At 35.6% G+C, this 15,728-nt stretch overlaps 1 protein-coding gene across 2 annotated transcripts in view; it reads left to right on the forward strand.

The window, feature by feature from the left end:
- The window catches only part of LOC120535743 (AMP deaminase 3-like), a 187,899-nt gene that overhangs the window by 23,224 nt on the left and 148,947 nt on the right, over positions 1 to 15,728 (forward strand). For both annotated transcript variants that reach the window (XM_039763779.1, XM_039763788.1), the window contains one exon: positions 12,948 to 13,042. In XM_039763779.1, coding sequence (XP_039619713.1) covers positions 12,955 to 13,042 — 88 coding nt within the window. In that variant the 5' untranslated portion in view covers positions 12,948 to 12,954. The remainder of the gene's footprint in view (positions 1 to 12,947; positions 13,043 to 15,728) is intronic.

A 15,728-nucleotide genomic window follows, 5' to 3' on the forward strand; every position in this document is an offset into this window, starting at 1 on the left:
AGTGTTTTTTTAATTTATTTTTCTGAATACGTTTTTGTTAACTTAGTTCAGTTAAGAGTCGTTTCAATCAATAGATTTTGACTTTCACTTTATGTATTCAGGAGTGAGTTTACTGTATATACTCCGATGTCCACTTTATATAATCAGGAATGACTTTATATATTCTGACGCTGACTTTATATATTCCAGCGCTGACATTATATATTTAGGTTTTGACTTTATATATTTGGGAATGACTTTATATATTCAAGTTTTGACTTTATATATTCTGACGCCGACTTTATATATTCACAAAATCAATTTATTTGCCTGTTTGGCACCCAATAGTATATGTGTGTGTATATATGTGTATATATATATATATATATATATAGATATGACAACAACACTCATATCAAAGACAAAACAATTACATTAACAATCATGTTACGTTATTTTTAATTTTTCCTTTTCGCTTTCATAACTTCTTTAACACACTACTTCTAAGCTGTGAGCGTAGGTATTCTGCTAGTGTATATATATATATATATATATATATATATATATATATATATATATATACAGTACATATACTGTACTGTACTGCTTCAAAAAATTAAAGGAACAATTTAAAATCCGAGTACAGCATCAAGTCAATGAAAATTCTTGGATATTTATCTGGTCAGTTAAGTAGCAGAGGGGGTTGTTAATCAGTTTCAGCAGCTTGGGTGTTAATGAAATTAACAACAGGTGCACTAGAGGGGCAACAGTGAGACGACCCCGAAAACAGGAATTGTTTAACAGGTTGGTGGCCACTGACATTTTCCCTCCTCATCTTTTCTGACTGTTCTTTCACTAGTTTTGTCTTTGGCTACGGTCAGGTGTTGCTACTGGTAGCATGAGGCAATACCTGGACCCTACAGAGATTGCACAGGTAGTCCAGCTTCTCCAGGATGGCACTGCCAGAATGTTTGCTGTGTCTCCCAGCACAGTCTCAAGGGCATGGAGCCAGTATCATTTGCTGAGCTGCCAAGAAAAATCCACAACCCACTTCAGCTGAGATGCAGGCTACCCTGCAAACAAGTGGTGTTGCTGTTTTATGATACACAATAAGGAGGTACTTGAACAAAAATGGGCTGCACAGTGGAGTTGCAAGAAAAAAAGTTTTTCTGTGCCAACGCCATAAAAGAGCCCACTTACAATATTCCAAACGGCATCTAGACAAACCTCAAAACGTCTGGAACAAAATTCTTTTGAGTATTCATGTAGTAATGTCACAACCATAAACACTGTTTGGAGAGGATACAACAAGGTCCATGATGAAAAGTATACCATCCCTACTGTGAAGCATGGTGGTGGATCTCTGATGTTCTAGGGGTGTGTGAGCTAAAGCAGAACAGGTAACTTAGTGTAAATTGATGGCAAGATGAATGGATCATGTTAGCGGAAAATTAGAGGACAACTTGCATTCATCAGTCTGAAAGTTGCGCACAGGATGCACTTGCATCTTCCAACATGACAAGGATCCAAAACACAAGGCCAAGTTGACCCTTCAGTGGCAACAGCAGGAAAAAGTCAAGGTGCTGGGAGAAGCCATCACCCTCTCCTGAACTCAACTTTATTTAGGCAATTTGGGGAGATCTCAGACGTGCAGTCTAGGCAAGACAACCCAGGAAATTATTGGACCTGGAGGCTTTCTGCCAGGAAAAATGGGCAGTTCTACCACCTGAGAAAATCAAGGGCCTCAACCAAAGCTATCACAAAAGACTGCATGTTATCATTGATGCTAAAGGGGGCAATAAACAATAGTAAGAACTAAGGGTACTGTTTTGTGACACGTTATAGTTTATCTTGGATTCCATTAAAAGGAAATTAAATGTCTTTTAAAGTTTGGTATACACTTTACACATTCTGCCAGGGTATGTAAACCTATACACTATATATATATATATATATATATATATATATATATATATATATATATATAATGTTGACTGTTTTCAACAGTTAAGAGTTATTAGAGGATTTGGAAAAAGCACAGTGTATAAAAACTGTGTACGCACAAAAATGTGTATACCTGTTTTCATGCATTGTATAACAACTAAACTTGATGTAAAGTCACGCACGCTTTCTCAGTCTCACAGCATGCGTACACAGGTTTTTGCTCAGTTTTGCAAACTGGCAGAACCCAGCATCAAAGTAGCGCAACTGTTCATGCGTGGGCTCTGGCTTTACAAAGGTAGTCTTTGAGGAATTGTGCTCTACCTGCTCCATTTTAAGTTCTGTCCACCCTCGGGTTTTTAGCCATAGGAGCTTTTCAACATGAACATATTGAGTGATTGGGTATTTCACAAACATCACTGAGTCGTGCCATTCCAGATGTATAGGTTAGTATTATCTGCTTGTCATCCAGATAGATTTACTTACAATGTGGTTGAACTGGCAAACATGACAGTTGTGATCTTGAACCCGGACACAGGCAGATGGACAACATAGTTCCACCACACACACGTTTATTTATAATAATATTTACAAATAGTGCTCACGTGCACCCCCAGTGCCACTCGCACCGTTCCCCCAACTGTCCAGGCCACACAAATCTAATGCCTCTCTCTTGGCCGCCTCCCGTCCTCTCTCCAGCTCTGTCCTCTTCCACCCGACATCCACTGCTGACTAGAGGGAGACGGCCCCTTATATGGGAACCCGGATGGGCTCCAGCTGCTTCCCGGCAATCAGTCCTAGCCACACCCCAGTGTGGCGGAAGTGCCGGCTGCACACCCGGAAGCCATCCGGTGTCCCTGTTGTCTTCCCCCCAGCACTTCCTGGTGTGGCGGAAGTGCTGGGCTCCAGAGATATGCAGGCCTTGGGGCGCCGCCTGGCGGTGGCCACGGGTCCCTACAGGGCTGGGCTTCCAAGCCCTTTACCCGAGGCCCCCAACATAACCAGGATGGACGCCCCCTTGCGGTCTGGAGGAGGCACAAGCCCTCCTTTGGTCCTCCTGGGCAGACCACACAGTACAAATCACAGCAACCTATCCAGTTTTCCAAATATAATCGGAGCAGTCAACCGCACGCACATTGCTACTGCAACGGTGCTGGACAAGTTACATCAGCCACGGATGAAGCACCAAAAGAATGAGCAGACATTACATCATCTATAGCAGGGGAGCCTTTAAAAATGGCAACTCCACACAGTCGCAGGTACTTCTTTCAACTAGTGTGCCAAAAGGCAAGTAAGTTCTTTTAAGCTCAGTGAGTCACCTCAAAGAGCCATATAAAGAGCAAAGAATCTATCCATTTTGGGGCTTGGTGCCGACGCTACACTATAAAGGCACTTCCAGAGAATTAATTTGCTTATGTAAATAGAAAGCATTTCCACTCTATTAATGTTCTGCTCTATAGTCCACAGAAACTGTTTTGCATTGTGTAAGCATATAGTGTGCTGTATAATGTGGCACACAATCATGGCTTGCCCATACCTGAAACGCTGCAGTATGATGACCCTGAGCCATCAAATTATCAGCCAAATTGTACAGTATTACAACTTCATTTGAATGTAATATGCAGAAGGTAAAAACAGGTAATAAAGCACAGCATTTATTTATTAACCAATTCATTTAATTTGTGGTCAGTATCACAGAGTACAGACCTTATATTCCTTAGTTCACTGGCCACATCTCTTACAGCATCCACTATTGTATTGTGTGCCTCGAGAACAGCATACGTCAGAACATAGGCCAAAGGTGTGTGGGCACAGCAGCACCATCACTGCATCCTCAGCATGGGGGTCAGGTTTTGCAATATTGTCTGAATCACAATAAACAGACAGTGGGCTGTGATTCTCCTTTTCGTTGTGACTTTAATATTTGACAACTTATCTCGGGCACCAGGCGACTTTCTGAACTAAAACTTTCGAGTGTCTGTATCTGTATCACTCAATCAACTTCATTTTGTTCCTTATACCACTGCTTAAGCCAAAATATAGTACATTTTTCCTTGCCTCCACTTCACATTCGCTGAAATTCTTCTTTTTTCCACATGCTTGTGCCATTGTATTTTAACAAAATACTGAATGGAAGTGTCTATTTATATTGATTTTTATATTCACATAAGCAAATTTCTGGGAGGACATGGAATGGGGCTGTAGGCGTATGCACGTGCGTTAAATTTCGTGTCCATTTGGAGGCATAAAGAGAAATTGGCATACACAGTTTTATGCATCTTTTTTTGTTCATGTGCACATTTCCAATTTTAGTGTGAATTTTACACAATGCATTACACATGATGCCCGGTATCAAAATGTATGTGCAACATTGTAGTAAAATATGATTTTACATGCAGCAGTTTTTTGCATATGGTAAAGGCAATATAAAAAAGCAAATAGAAAAAACTAAATTGTGTTTTGTAAATTGACTACCCAAAGGCACTGGATTAAAAAATCAAGATCTATATTTTTGTCAGCCTTTATTTTGAATTCTTTTAAAATCCGGTAACACTTTTCACAGTGACAGCCTCCAAATGCAAATTCCACACTCATTTCCAGACCTTTGACCTGCTTAATATAATGAGGGAACTGCTCCTACCTAGCTATTTAACAGCTGGTCAGTCAAATGTCCATATACTTTTAATCCCCTGGAATTATGCACAAAAATGTCTGTCATTCCTAAATAGTGCAAAAGATATTTTTGACAAACCCTTAAAAATTAAAGCTGAAAGTCTATACTTCAATCACATAATGACTGTTTAATTTCAAAATCCATTGTGGTGGCGTACAGAGTCAAAATTATGAAAATTGCGCCACTATACAAATACGAGCGTTAATATGAACACAATAATCTAACCTTTAAAATCTACCGCCCTAAAGCTCCTAAATATACGCGGGCTAGGTTAATAGGCACTTCCGAATTAGACCCATATGAATGAGTTCGGATATGAGTTAGTTGCCCAGAGATACTCATACTGTAGTTAGTTCCCGACTTGACTCTGCCGTGATGGGCACCAGATCCCTCGAGTTAATAATCAAGTAAGAGTGATAGAGCACTCAGCAATCGCAAGTTGCATTTACTTATTACAACATAATATTGTGTGAAAATAGTTTATTAAACGTCCAAATTTAATGTACAGTAGTCGTTAAATGTACAAATAATATCACACATCTTTTATTAAAAAGAAGTATTCTTACACTTTAAATTTAATATCCGGATCGTGACGTGAAAAGCAGTTAGGATAAAGATCAAGTTGGAAGTGTTTTTCTTTAACACCGAGAGTTCAGAATGCGGGCGGAGCGCCCAGCTTCTAGAAAACAATTTATCTCTGGGAGGCTTTGTAGAAGGAAACATCGGCTGCAAGAGTGAACTATCAGCTGGTTACAGAAAACCAATCATTTTCATTTATTTATACTTGCTTCTGGATTAGGAAGCGGGCATTCATGTCAGGGTGTGTTTCAGAAGTTTTCACATGAACTAGTGGTAACTGTCTTCATCCAAGTGTTTTGAAATAACTTGCATTCTTCTTTTTTATCTTTTAAAATCCTCTAATATTTAAGGAATATGTTAAACAATTGTCTCGTGGAAACTTCTCAATACAACTTTTAGTAGATATCAAGATGAGCTGTCTTATATAGCGCTTTTCATGGTTCGCATAATCGCAAACCTTTTAACTAAAGAATTATTTTCTTGCACAAGGCAAGAAAACAACAAGAGGTAAACATTAGGGTAACCTGCTTAAAAATCCGTTTGAAATCAGTAATACTAAAAAGCATCACCTCCGCGCAATACTGAATTTAGCTCTTGTTAGAAAAAAATGTCTGCTGTTCACTTACTTGTTTTCTTGTGAGTTTATTGCCACCGATTTAGACACTGTTGTCTTGACTTCAAAATCTTTCTGTTATAGATTAAACATGTCTAGAATTCTGATAAAGCTTGAACGACTGTGAACAATAAAGCGCTTAAATGAAATAAAAAAATAAAAAACTTGTTTTACGCATACGGTTATATACCCATCTTTTTTTGGAAGTGCTTTAACCAATTTAGGTTGAAAATTAATAAGTCTATATTAATTAAACAAACATAAAACAGAAGCCAACCCAGTTTAAGACAACCATTTACAGGATCTTTTTCTGATCCCAGCCTAACATTCAGAAGACTTTATTTCATAGGCCCAACATTATAAATCCAACCTTTATTATTCAAGTGGTTATAGGCATTATTGTTATATTTAGTGAAAGAATAACTCTATAAACAGCAACATTCTATTAATAAATTGTTGGAGGAATTGGAACTTTACTTTTATCCATGTTTATTTATTTTCAGTAATATCTGATTATGGAAAAAATAACAACAATGATATATATATATATATATATATATATATATATATATATATATATATATATATATATATATATATATATCAATAAACCAATTATTAAAAATTTAAACTAAATCAAGATTTTTAATAACCTTTCCTAGCCAGTTGAAATATAAATGACATTGTTCAATAATAATGGCATATAAAAAGCATACAAGTGGGGCACATTCTTTATGTGCAGTATTTGTAAATGTTCCTTTTTGAGCTCAGCTTATCAGCAAGACTTTCATTTTATTGCCTCTTAACAGACAACGCCTTTATTTGAACATTAGTTCTTTCAGTCATGTGTACATATTTAGCTGTAAATCTTATTTGGACACTTGGATTCATTCCAGTTGTTTGTTGCCTTTTTAAACAGAATAGATTAACTGACTCTCTTCTATTCCCATGGCTTTTGGCATCTCTCTCCACAGAACAACACAAAGTTTTACTTTATATTTTAGCTTTTCCTTTTTATTTCTTGACAGTGGGCATGTCTCTAATAATTCTCCTTCAAATGCAATATCTGCTGTAGACAGAATAGGTTTAGTAATTAACAAAGCAAAAGATTACATTGGTAATACATTTTAATGACTTTTATGAAAACACATAACTTTCCTTATAGTTAGATACCCATCAGATTTATTTATTTCATTAAGGGTTATAGATAGTTAGAACAAGATTATGGGTAGCATCAGACACAAGGTGGAAACTAAACTTGTTCAGACAGTAGGCCTTCTTTACATTCACATTATGCTAACACTCATAACAGGCCAATTTAATGCAACCAGTCAGTGCAAGATATGGGAGAAAACTGAAGAATGGACACAGGAAGAATGTGCAAGCACCATACCGATAGTGAATAAACTGGGATTTGTAGACAGGAGACTGGAAATCTATCTATCTATCTATCTATCTATCTATCTATCTATCTATCTATCTATCTATCTATCTATCTATCTATCTATATATATATATATATATATATATATATATATATATATATGTTAATTATTTTGCAGGTTGACACATAAATAGTTCATTGGGTAACTCTTTGAGGAAATCCAGAGAAAAAGTTGGTCTTTTAAACCCTATTGTTCAAATTTGATCACCCATACCTGTTGCATATAAAATGTTATGGTATAGATGAGGAACCCCACCCCATTGTAAAGAAAGATTTAGAAGCTAAAGGGCGAAATCATTGTAAAGGGTTTCATGGTGCAGCATATCATATGTTCAATTCCCTTTTGTGTGAAATGTGAGTGCACTCCCTTTGTCAACATGAATTTCTCCTGGGGATTCTGGTTTTCCCCAGTAATTTAATAATATAGGTACTTAACAAATCTAAATGTGTCCATTGACACCGAGGGTTGATATGTGTATGACTGTGTCTTCTGACACACTGTGTCCAGGGCTGGTTCCTATTGCTAGGGTAATATTTGGCTCTTTATTATTCTGTACTTAAGAAGTAGGTTAAAAAAAGGATTTAAGAATATTCATTGAAAATGATCAAATATTTATCACTTTTTCATGTAACAAATATTATTTATAGTTAGCTTCTGATATACTTGGTACATTTTTATTTGACTGCCACTAAAATGTGATAATAGCATATCATAAAATTCTTAAAACTGTTTAGCATACTTTATAGTTGGGGGTGGGGGTTTGGAGAGCCTTTCATGGCAGCAGTAGGAACAAAACATCAAAAAGCCTTCAGACTGGGAGTCGGTATGTAACATATAACACTGTTAGGACAAGTTGGAATTTCCCAATAACATAAAATGCTTGCCTGCAGGCATGTCAAAGTAAACCTGTTTATGCAGAGAAAATCCATATGTATTGGAAAACTATACAGACTTCACACCTCCAGAGAATTGGTGCATGCAGGCCTTGAACCCAAAATGCTACAGTATACACAGCAGGCAACTTTGATAACCACTCTGACACCATGATGTCCAGAGATTATATCATGAATACAAACTGACAGTAAGCTAAATTATGTCACATGGGTAGTGAAGATCTCATTTTATTTAAATGCCATATTTTAGCAAATGCCAAATTTAAAAAGAAAAACATGGAAAACAGCCACAAGTTAAATGTGCAAATTTTCTTATACCAATTAAACTCAACTAAAGACCAAGTAAGGAGACAACAGATGAAGCTACACACAGAATAAGTCTGCAGGACCAGATGGAGTCAGTCCTTTAGTTCTTAAAGCCTGTGCTGACCAACTTTGTGGTGTCCTCTGTTACCAGTTCAGTCTTGCTTCATGAAGTGCCACTGCATTGTTCCTGTTCCAAAAAAAGCAGGCACCTCTTCACCTAATGACTGCAGACCAGTGGCAGTTATGTCTCACATCATGAAGACCTTTGAGAGACTGGTTCTGAAGTATTTGTGTCTTTTTATGGGAAGACCACCTCTACCCACTGCAGTTTACCTTGTGGACAAAGAAAGATTGGAGTGGAGGATGCAGTTATCCATCTGCTCCACAATTGTCACCAATTCTTGCTTATTCTCACCTGAACAAAGCTGGCATTATGTGAAGATTATGTTTTTTTGATTTCTACAGTGCCTTCAATACCAGATGTGAGCAAAGATGGAGCACCACAAGGAACCGTCCTGTCTTCTTTTCTCTTTACTCTGTACACCTTAGACTATAAATATAACATCAGGTCATGTCATTTGCAGAAATTCTGAGATGATTCTGCACTTATGGGGAGAACTGATAAATGAGATGAGACAGGTGGAAAAATGTGTTTCTTGGTGCAAAGAGAATTGTCTACATCTTGACTTCAGCAAAGCCAAGGAGCTGGTTATTGACTTTCACCACACCAAACTCTGACACACTAACATTGAGTACTTTCAGCCAACAAACTATTCAGCTTAACGGTGCCTAGAAACACTATTATATCAACAGCAGTATGTCTGCATAATGCCTTACTCTGATTGTTTTATAGTCATTTCAGTGTGTGTATTTATTTATTTACTTACCTATCCATCTATCTTTGAATGCATTTATTTAAAGAGCTTTTGTAAAAAGCCAAATTTCCCCATGGAGACAAATAAAGTTCTATCTATCTAAAAGAAGTAGTTTAGAAAATGTCATGGAATTCTCTGTATTTGTAATAATAGGATGAAACTTAACAGCATGATTATGGTTAGTACTGTATACTCTTACCATCATTTGTTGTTTTATTGAAATGTTATGATTTCAAGTACTGAATGCCAGATAAACTGTGCTAAAATATCTAAATATAAATAACTTGAGGAACCATGCAAATTCCATGATTGACCATTGCAGAGCATATTATGTTCTCTTTCCTCAACTTACTAATTATAAAATGTAGAAAGTCAGCTCTAACTCAATTTTGTTTTGTGAGGGGATTGACTGGTGAATGTAAAATATGCAATTTTTGTTAAAACGCAGAATAATTCTGTAAAGCACTGTAGAAAAAATTGTAGAGAAGAACAATTGACTGAAAGTCTGTCTTTATTTCATGTCACAGTGCCACAGGAAAAAAGTAAAAAAATAAAAAGAAAAAAATTCTATAACCATAATCAAAAGACAGAGCAGCACTTATGAAGAATTAGTAAAGAAAATATTCAAATTTTAAAAAGCCCGACAGTATTCAGATTGGGATATTGCCAAATGAATTGTTGAAATGCTTAACTTTTTGTAAAGTTGAACAAAATCTAGCTAATAAATAAAATAAGGAAACATTTTTGAATGTTTCTCTGCATTAATGTTGAAGAAAGGATATGCCACCTGCATAATGGTTGCTGTCTTCTCTTGTCCCTCCACCTGAACAGAGTAGCACTGCTCTTAGTAGAGATTTAAAAATATTGACAAAATGTAACTATGTTCTATTTGATAGTCTTAGTAGGGGAGTCACATGATTTGTTCTTGATCAATTGGATATTTAATGATTGGTGACAAAATACAAAGCATTTTGCACAAATACAGCTACTTTCAAGTTATAATCTACTAGACTAGATTTAATATTATTAAGATTAAACAGATATTATTATGCTTATAAGGCTGGCTGGAAGTTAAGCTTACCAGGAAGAATGATTAAAAAAATACCAAAATCAAACCTGGCATGTCTCATATAGTATAAAACAATAATGCTCTCCAAGCCTGAACTTCACCTTCCCTAAGTTCTTGCAACTATATATAACATTTGATTGAACGTGTAATTTGTAAAGCTATTAATCATGCATAATAATGACCATATTTAGAAACAACAGTTACTGTTTTGATGTTGTTTATTAGGCTTGAAGCACTCCTCAAGCATTTGAATTCTGGCAAATGTTTATATGCACATATTTGATAAATATAGTAAAACATATGATTTTATTCTATAGATTATATGTTCAGCCTTTAGCCTACTAAGTGTCTGCATGCTATCAAAATGTGCCAATAAGAAAAATTCATCCTCTTAAAGAAAAGCCTTTGCTTCTTCTCCTAGGCTAAGGATAATAAATGCAATATTTTTTTCTATTCACTAAGTTAGCTAATACCACACCCAAAGTTAATTGAGTAAACATTAAAAATGTGATTCTTAGATATGACTGTCCTGTAAATGGAAATTTACTACAATTTAGACATTGCAACACAGCATGCACTCAATGCAAGCTACCTTCTTAAAGCAAACAAATTACACAGGGATATTTGAATAGTTATTTTTGCTGCAAGATAATAAAACTATTATCACTGCACTTTGGTATGGACTGCAATACAAATTTTTGAAGCCTATTATTTATTTAGTTTGCTGTTTCGTATTGTGCTGAATTTTATAAAAATAGACTTATTCTCATGATTAAAAAATATTATCAAGCTTTGAAAAATTATGTGTCAGATGAGAGAAAGTATACAAGATTACTTCATACACCCATTTGATGCTTCTACTCTTGCATTATGCCAGGGAAGTGTTTTTTCCATGTCATATTTTATGTCATCGGCATTGTGGTGCAGTGGGTAGCGCTGTTACCTCGCAGTTAGGAGACCCAGGTTCGCTTCCTGGGTCCTCCCTGTGTGGAGTTTGCATGTTCTCTCCGTGTATGCATGGATTTCCTCTGGGAACTCTGGTTTCCTCCCACAGTTCAAAAACATGCAGGTTAGGTGCATTGGTGATTCTAAATTTTCCCAGGTGTGTGTGTGTGTGCCCTGCGGTGGGCTGGCACGCAGCCCAGGGTTTGTTTCCTGCCTTGCATCCTATGTTGGCTGGGATTGACTCCAGCAGACCCCCCTGACCCTGTGTTAGGATATAGCGGGTGGGATAATGGATGGATGGTTTGCTTGTCCAGAAGCAATTAGTACTGACTGCATAGGCTAACAAAGATGTCTAAATCCGTAGAGAGCTTTTTGTATCAATAGAACACTCTCATTGGCTGCATAACATCCTGGTATGGCAACTGGTCATTTCAGGACTGGAAAGCGCTACAGGCGGTGGTGAAGACGGCAAAGAATATTAGTGGCAAACAGCTGCCTTCTATTCAAGACATATATAATACACACTAATTTAGAAAGGTATACAGCCTTAATAAAGACCACAGTCATGCCACACAGCAATTTGTATCCCTCTTTAATTCTGGCACATGGTATATGACAATAAGCAACTGCACTAATAGATTTGGAACAGCTTTTATGCTGAGGGCATAAAGCTTCACAAAGCTGGTTGTACTGAAAACTGTTAGTGTACCTGATGTGTGCTCCTTTATATGTTATCTGGTGTTATGTTTGTTGTAATTATTGTCTGTACTGTACTATATACTGTATATATATAAAAATATATATATATTAAATACATGTAAATTAAATCTGATTGTTCTCTTGCCATCTTTATGTATAATGATTTTAATTAGAAAACAATATAAACCTGTTTCTGAAAAGAGTTAAAGTTTGTTTTGCACTTTACTGTTTAAATTTTGTTTAACAATGCCCAGGTTGTCTTTCTATTTAGGGCACTTAACATCTTTTAGAAATTGTTGTGATATTAATTAATGATAATAGCCAAATAACTATGGTATATCTTTATTGTTTTTGGTGATTAATCTGTGGAAAGCACCTTGAGTTTCATGTAAATGTATGATAAGGTGCTATATAAATAAAGTTATTATTTTATTATACTACTGTCCCTAATCTGTGATAGGAATTACAGTAAGAATGTAATTGTACTGTTCACAAATTCTGACTTTGAAATTTAAATCAAAATAGTCTGGAACACACCTTATAGATAAATATTTTTCAGAATGAATATTTACATTTTATCACATCTTCAAAGGATCTTCCCCTCCTGTATGCTTTCAGTAGTTAACTTTTAATAATTTGGAAAATAGACTATAAATGTGGAAGACATCCCATTAAACATGTCTGTGGTCTTACTATGCATAACACTTGATCCACATTTCCTTTCATTTTTTGCAACCAGTGGACCAACCAGTGTTAGTTCCTGGAAAGGCTCTTTTTCAGCATATGTGGAGTTAAAACTCCGGGCTTGGAAATGTAGGTTACACTAGGGTGAATTAACCATAATTTGAAAAAAATTGTGAACAATATTTGTTGAAGAACACATAAAAAATCTGCTTCTATAGATAATTCCATTTTATTTTTTGCTACAGTAAGAAAATGGATCAGGATCTTCAGAAAAAGAGGCACGTCATGAAGGACATGAAAATACTCCCAAAACAGTTGACTGCTTCTGTCCTTGGAAAAGGTAGGATACATGGCAAGTGCCTCAGCAGTATCTTTTAAACCTACTCAGCAATACAACATTATGGTACATGATAACTCATTTTCTAAATATGCCTGTACCTTTAATAGAATGATTCTTGAACAACGGGTAGGTGTGAAAATGTGAAGATAACACAGTTCATGAAATCTCTGTTGTCTAGTTACAGTGATTCATTATTTACACTCATGGCATTTAAGTAAGACCAGGTGAAATGCAATGATATATTCACTCAAATCTGTCCAAATGTACAAAAACATTGTAATGAAATCAACATGGCCCAGACAGCAGTTCATAGCTCACATGGTATTATTCATTTAAACAATCCCTTAAACAGTGACTCAGCATTCTTTGAAATCGCCCACAAAATATGCATTTTGTTTAAGTATTTTTGGCACGTTTGAAAGTTTTAGGGGTTATTTTCAAAGTAAATACTGGAAGCTATTATTCTTACCTGAATTTTATGTTACAAAAATGTGACATTCCATATTACTTTTGACTACTCAGCCACTCACCATTCCTTTTGTTCAACTACTTTATTTTTAGCACCTGTTATTGTTATAAGACTCAAAACAGAGACAGATCCATCACTGACTGCAGATGTGGCTTACTTTACTGTTGTACAGTGCTGGGATTATTGCACACTATCCTGTAATTCTATTAAACACAATGTGCTTCTCTCTGCTTGGTCAGTGTAAAGATCTTTCCTAATCAAAGTTTTTTTTTTTTTTAAATGTTTTATAGTGTACATGCAGACAAAAGGAGTATTATTTAAAAAGACAAGATATGTAATGCTGAAGTATGTACAAAAGCAATATCTGAAAAAGATTGAGCAGTTTACGTTGACATAAATTTACTATATTTAAAAGATAAAAAAAATATTAGGCAATATTGTAAAAACTACTGAATATGAATTAAAAAACATAAAGCTCAGAATGTGTAATGGATAAGTGAGGCCATACCTGGTATATTCTGATAAATAAACTATAGAACTGAAATAGCAGTTCTAGAAGTTTTGCAGATAAGAGAAACCAAATGCATCCCAGGTCTAAATGCCTTTTTTCTTTTAATCTGATGGACCAAGAGGACTAAAATGTAATCCTCTTGATCTATCAAGTGCAAAGTCAAATGAATGGGAACCTAATCCAGGTCTTCAAAATTCTCATATTTGTTTAATTTAAAATGGAAGCCCAGAAAAGCTTCTTCACATGAAAGGTTTGGTTCTGGGAATTTAGTACAAACTACCAAGTACGGTATTAGAAGCAGAAACTTTGACACCTTTTTAAAATATCTGAATTAAATACTGGGAGAATTTAGCTATATTTAGCCAAACATGGTGGAAGGACTGAATGGTCACTTTTTCTTTTTAAGTTCTTATGTGAAGAAATTTGGAAGGGGAAAATACAGTCATACAGTTAAAATGAATATCCTCCAGTCCTCCTTGAAAGTAAATAAAACAAGTCCTGTCATTGTTTAGAGTTTAGTTTGTTTAGAGTACATGCTCAAGAATGTATAACTACCACAAAAACTGGTAGGCATATCATTTCTCAAACAAAACACCTAATGTCATGTGCTTACTTCTGCAAAATCATTTAGGTATTATATATATTTTTGCAGGGAATTACTGAAGTGGGAATTTATTAGAAACTTGAATCTCTTGGGTTGATACCAAATGGAAGCACTTATCTCTAATTTCGTGTCATATTGCAAAGCTAGCACAAGGTTAAAGGAGAAGTTAAAACATACTGGTAATTACAGAAGAAAGCAGTGGCTGTCCAAGACAATTGAAGTTTTTTTAAGCTGCATATGATCCATCATTCTAACCTTTTCTTATTCAAATCTAGGTACTTATTGTTTCAAACTGTAAATACTACAGACTAAAACAACCTACATTAAGACACACTGTTTTCTTGAATTAGCCCTCCTTTAATTTCATCCAATTCACTATATAATTTAAAGTTATAATAGGGTCATAATTTCTCCACAACAATAAGTGACTAAAAGTGTTTGACCTTAGGAAGGGCAACCTGTCTTAAATTGTCTGGTATAATAATACACTTGAAATGAGAGGCATGAAGCAAGGGTTAGGGAGTAGCCTGCAGTGGCCATTAGGCTCTTTTACCTAGCTAAGGGAGTCCAGTTTAACACTGTTCTCCACCTGATGAACTAGTGTTAAGAGAGAAGAGGATGCCGTGGATAAGATTAGGTTTGTAGAACAGAAAGTAATGATTGGCAAGTAATCAGTGTTTTTTAGCATAAGAAGGAATTGTGTGATATCATAGTGAGGGTTTTAAGAAGAAGAAGACCACGTGCAAGATCAATCCTTCCATTCATATTCTGCACCTACCAGACAAAATTTAGATAGACAGATAGATAAATACTTTATTAATCCCAAGGGGAAATTCATATAATCCAGCAGCATCATACTGATACAAAAAAAAATTAAATTAAAGAGTAATAAAAATGCATGTAAAAACAAACAATAACTTTGAATAATGTTAGCATTTACTCCCCCAGGTGGAATTGAAGAGTCACATAGTGTAAGGGAGGAGCACAGGAGACCACAGCTTACACCCAGCAGCATTAGGTACAAGAAAATAACCAACCATGGATAAAGCCTAAATCCAGCATATCAAGCTATCAAAAATTACTTGGATTTAAGGTCATTGCA

The sequence above is a fragment of the Polypterus senegalus genome, chromosome 1 (genome assembly GCF_016835505.1).
Source record: "Polypterus senegalus isolate Bchr_013 chromosome 1, ASM1683550v1, whole genome shotgun sequence".
Classification (NCBI taxonomy): Eukaryota; Metazoa; Chordata; class Cladistia; order Polypteriformes; family Polypteridae; genus Polypterus; species Polypterus senegalus.